Raw genomic sequence first — 4580 nt, 5'->3', positions numbered from 1 at the left:
ACGCCCTGGGCTTCAACCACGAACAAACCCGCAGTGACCGTGACAGCTACATCCGTGTCGGCTGGGAGAACATTCAGAGCGGTACAGCTACGAGAGTGAATCTATCAGATCTTAGTAATATATTCATGAGAAAAAAAAAAAATTCTGGTCAATTTGATCATAGGATCTTCAATGCAGTGGATGGTGCAGGGGTGGATCATCTTAACTAACTACTGTAACTAGCTCGCCATATATTACTACATTATATAGGCCGCCATTTTGAAGCCTAGTCAGTTCGTATTCCAAGAAACAAAAACTATGGGACCGGGCGACAAATCGGAACTTCTGCTCGGCTGAGCTGTTGATCTGTACTGATTTGGGTTGGATTTGCTTGTTCACCAGGCATGGAGCACAACTTCAACAAGATCGCCACCCTGAACCAGGGCACTCCTTACGACTACAACTCTGTCATGCAGTACCACAGGTCAGACACTCACCAAACCTCCATCCAACCAATCATTCCATTTGTATCATGTAGACAGTTTAACATCAGCTTATTAGTATCTAAGCACTGTAAACGTTAAGCCACTACAGCCTGACTGTGTTTTTTTTTCTTTTTCCAGAACTGCTTTCTCTAAGAACGGCCAGCCCACCATGATCCCCATCCCGAACGCCAACGTGTCCTTCGGCCAGGCCACCCAGATGAGCCAGAACGACATTGCCAGACTCAACAGACTCTACAAGTGTTGTAAGTGTTTATCAAGACGTAACAGTGTGCCTATGAGAACAGCAGAGAAATGAACTTTATGTACCGATTAGACATTTTTTCTTTCTTTCTATCTTCGTACAGAGACCGGAGAGCGCTGCAGCGGTCCATTTCCCGTCGGTCCCTCTAGAAGGATATACCATTCCTGCAGTCGATCCTAATTATAATTGAAAAGAAAACGTATCAGATTAACATTAATAATAATAATAATAAAAAAATCAAAGATCAAAAATGAGACTCATTAGTGAGATTTTCACATCATAAATAACGCACAGAAATACCGAGTGTATAACATTTCCAGAACCTGACAGTGCTATACAGTTATATCGAACAGGACGTGTGCGGGATATTGGGAACCTGGGTGTAGTCCAGGACCAAGTGTGACACCAGTTCACTTCCAGGGCTTCGGCGTCACGTGACATGTGCAGAGCACACACACACACGCTGTTCTGCTTATTAAGTGGAGTGATATTTTAAACACAAACGACTGATAATTAGTGACTTATTCAGCTTTTATTCGCGCTTAGAATAAGAAAATGCAGGCCAGCTGGTTAACCCCTTGTACGCATGTGTTCCTGAAAACGAAGTGCGACGGTAAAATGGAACAATTCGATAGCGATTCTGTGACCTTTCATTCGTCCTGACTAGAAATACACCGTGCGCTCGTCACGGAAAACCCCACAGCTGTTTTTTTACGCCGGATCGGGGTCCGTTATAACCGACACGTTTCTCAAAATAGACTCCATCCCGGTGTACGTTCTCATGCGGAGATAATGTTTTTGAGAACGAACAGCTGCCGAGTTGAATGCGTGGGATCCGCTCATCAATTCGCGCACACGAAAGAGAGTATAAAATGCGACCCCGACTCCCTCGGACACCGTGCGATCACATCACCGTTTCTTCTTCGAGATCGGCGGTAAGAGTGTTTATTTTATTTATTTATTTTAAAAAAAAATGATTTATTTTCATTCATTTCCATAACGTCTAAAATGCTCATAGTTAATTACTCGATTAGTTGAGTGCTCGTTGCGACTTCTACGCCATCAAACTCTTTCCAAGCTCCTTACAATTTTTATTTCTTTTATTATTAAGTATTCTTAATTAAGCATATTAAGAGAGAATGCTGAGTGCTCGCTCTCGTTACAGGACCTGTACCGCCATGTTTGTGTGTAAGGTGATCGTGAGTGTACTCGCTCTGCTGCTCTGGTCTGTCAGAGCTCACGACGAGGTGAGATATTATTCCCACCAAGTACGGAAAATAAAACCCTAACAGTAATTCATATATATATATATATTTCTTTTCTCTCTGTCGTTCATGTGCACCATGCATTTCTGTAAAAGTTCGGTAAGTCCTATGCTCTCAGTGAAACTTTTATCCGATCTTATTTTAGCACGTAAGACCTAGTTTAATCATTTAACCCCTGGGATTCTCAACTCCATTATTACATTAGAAATTGTAATCAATGATGGCAAATTGATGGTGTTTGAGGACTGGAAAGAATCAATTTCGGGGTGGTTTTCCGATAACGCGACCCGCGTACAGTTCGCATCGATCGCGTAGAGAACCGTTTAGGAACGAAGCGCAAATGAACGCTCGATCAGATCGTGGAACAGGACGAAACGAGATATGTTCCGCTGCATTATGATTTACGGTATGAGAACGACATTCAGGTTAATACACAGAATTTACCGAATTATTATTCACCGATAGCTGTCGAGGACCCGTTAGCTGAGCGTTCGGTGGGAGAGCTGATCGAGAGAGCCAACACCAACATCTGTAAGTACACACACACACACACTTACATTTATTCATTTAGCAGATGCTTTTATCCAAAGCGACTTACAAATGAAGGAATACAAGCATGGCCAAAGCTTTGTGGAGTCCTGACCATGACACCCATATGTGGTTCTTCACCAAACTGCTGCCACAAAGTCAGTTGTATTGTATAGCTTGTCTGTGTATAGGAAAGTGTAAAGCTACTGCATGTCTGAGCATGCCGACGCCCCCGTGCACAAAGCGAGCTCCGTGAAAACACGATGTATTAAGGTTGGAGTGGAAGAACTCGATTGTCCTGAGCAGAGCCCTGACCTCAAACTTTTTCCCATATAGTATATGATAATTACACTACTAGTAGTACGTTTTTGGAAAATTGTGACCATAATGTGAAAAATGTTCCGTTCTGCGTATCGGACCGTGACTCTGATGAGCCCGAGCTGGTCGAAGGAGACATCGCCGTGTCTGAGAACAACGAGAGAAACCGTATTCAGAGTCTTCAATGATGGATGGAATCAGTTGTGGCGTATCGGCTGTAGTTGAGACAATTATGGACAGACATGAAAAACAAACAAATTAGGTTTAGCGTGTGGTTGTTGTGAAATCGTATTCTTTTTAAAATGTATTTTAAATCAGATGCTACTCCTATGTTGGATGTCTTGGGAAGCCCGGAGTGGCTGCGTCTACCACAAGACCGTCCGGCATGAGCTTCTTCACGCCCTGGGCTTCGACCAAGAACAAACCCGCAGTGACCGTGACAGCTACATCCGTGTCGGCTGGGAGAACATTCAGAGCGGTACAGCTCCGAGAGTGAATCTATCAGATCTTAGTAATCTTGGATCTTCAATGCAGTGGATGGTGCAGGGGTGGATCATCTTAACTATCTCCTGTAACTAGCTTGCCATATATTACTACATTATATAGGCCGCCATTTTGAAGCCTAGTCAGTTCGTATTCCAAGAAACAAAAACTATGGGACCGGGCGACAAATCGGAACTTCTGCTCGGCTGAGCTGTTGATCTGTACTGAATTGGGTTGGATTTGCTTGTTCACCAGGCATGGAGCATAACTTCAACAAGATCGCCACCCTGAACCAGGGCACTCCTTACGACTACAACTCTGTCATGCAGTACCACAGGTCAGACACTCACCAAACCTCCATCCAACCAATCATTCCATTTGTATCATGTAGACAGTTTAACATCAGCTTATTAGTATCTAAGCACTGTATACGTTAAGCCACTACAGCCTGACTGTGTTTTTTTTTTTTTTTTCCAGAACTGCTTTCTCTAAGAACGGCCAGCCCACCATGATCCCCATCCCGAACGCCAACGTGTCCTTCGGCCAGGCCACCCAGATGAGCCAGAACGACATTGCCAGACTCAATTTCCGGTCCATTTCCTGGTGGTCCCTCTCAAAGAATATAACAGAGCGAGGTCTTTCAATTAATAATAATAATAATAATAATAATAAAATCCATGACTTCACTCAAACTGGACTCGTTTGTTTTTTCCTATGAGTCTCTTCTCAGAAGCGGACGTCAGGATATTTTACATATACGACATGACGTTAAAATAAAAGACACTGCTTAGTAAATAACCCAATGGCTTTCGTTGCCATTTCAACCATATGCAGCTCGTACCGTACACAGTGACACGACAAACAATATTCCTCCAGGACCACGGTTCTACACAAAACAACACACTAACTACGTGAGACGACACAGAGCTAAATGAGACCTACGTATTTCTACGTAAAGTGCACGGGAAAACATGCGCTAACAACACGAGACAGCACAGGTGTTCAGTTCAGTATGAGTGTGTGTGTGTCAGTCCAGTCTCTGAGTATTGAGGAGTCTGATGACTTGGCAGAAGAAACTGTTACACAGTCTGGCCGTCAGGGCCAGAATGCTTTCGGAACCTTTTTCCAGACGGCAGCAGGGAGAAGAGTGTGTGTGATGGGTGTGTGGGGTCATCCACACTTCTGGTGGCTTTGCGAATGGTGTAAATGTCTCTGATGGAGTGAAGAGTAGCGTTTCAAAGTGGATCCCACCTCTCACTT

The 4580-nt window shown here is 43.8% G+C and overlaps 2 protein-coding genes across 2 annotated transcripts in view; both read left to right on the top strand.

Annotated features, from left to right (window-relative positions):
* Positions 1–977, top strand: part of LOC108264856 (low choriolytic enzyme) — a 2294-nt gene extending 1317 nt beyond the window's left edge. The window contains exons 4-7 of the mRNA XM_047153438.2: positions 1–81; positions 382–463; positions 603–727; positions 830–977. The exon at positions 1–81 is cut by the window's left edge and continues 98 nt beyond it. Coding sequence (XP_047009394.2) covers positions 1–81; positions 382–463; positions 603–727; positions 830–831 — 290 coding nt within the window. The 3' untranslated portion in view covers positions 832–977. The remainder of the gene's footprint in view (positions 82–381; positions 464–602; positions 728–829) is intronic.
* A 150-nt stretch (positions 978–1127) lies between these two features.
* On the top strand, positions 1128–4038 carry LOC108264142 (low choriolytic enzyme). Its single transcript, XM_017465446.3, has 5 exons — positions 1128–1973; positions 2457–2522; positions 3156–3315; positions 3576–3657; positions 3798–4038. The coding sequence occupies exons 3-5, from the start codon at positions 3156–3158 to the stop codon at positions 4036–4038; spliced, it is 483 nt and encodes a 160-aa protein (XP_017320935.2). The 5' UTR covers positions 1128–1973; positions 2457–2522.
* The last annotated feature ends 542 nt before the right edge of the window (positions 4039–4580 follow it).

This window comes from Ictalurus punctatus, chromosome 4 (assembly GCF_001660625.3).
Source record: "Ictalurus punctatus breed USDA103 chromosome 4, Coco_2.0, whole genome shotgun sequence".
NCBI lineage: Eukaryota > Metazoa > Chordata > Actinopteri > Siluriformes > Ictaluridae > Ictalurus > Ictalurus punctatus.
Note: the sequence above shows the minus strand (reverse complement) of the source record. Positions and strands in the feature narration are given on the sequence as shown.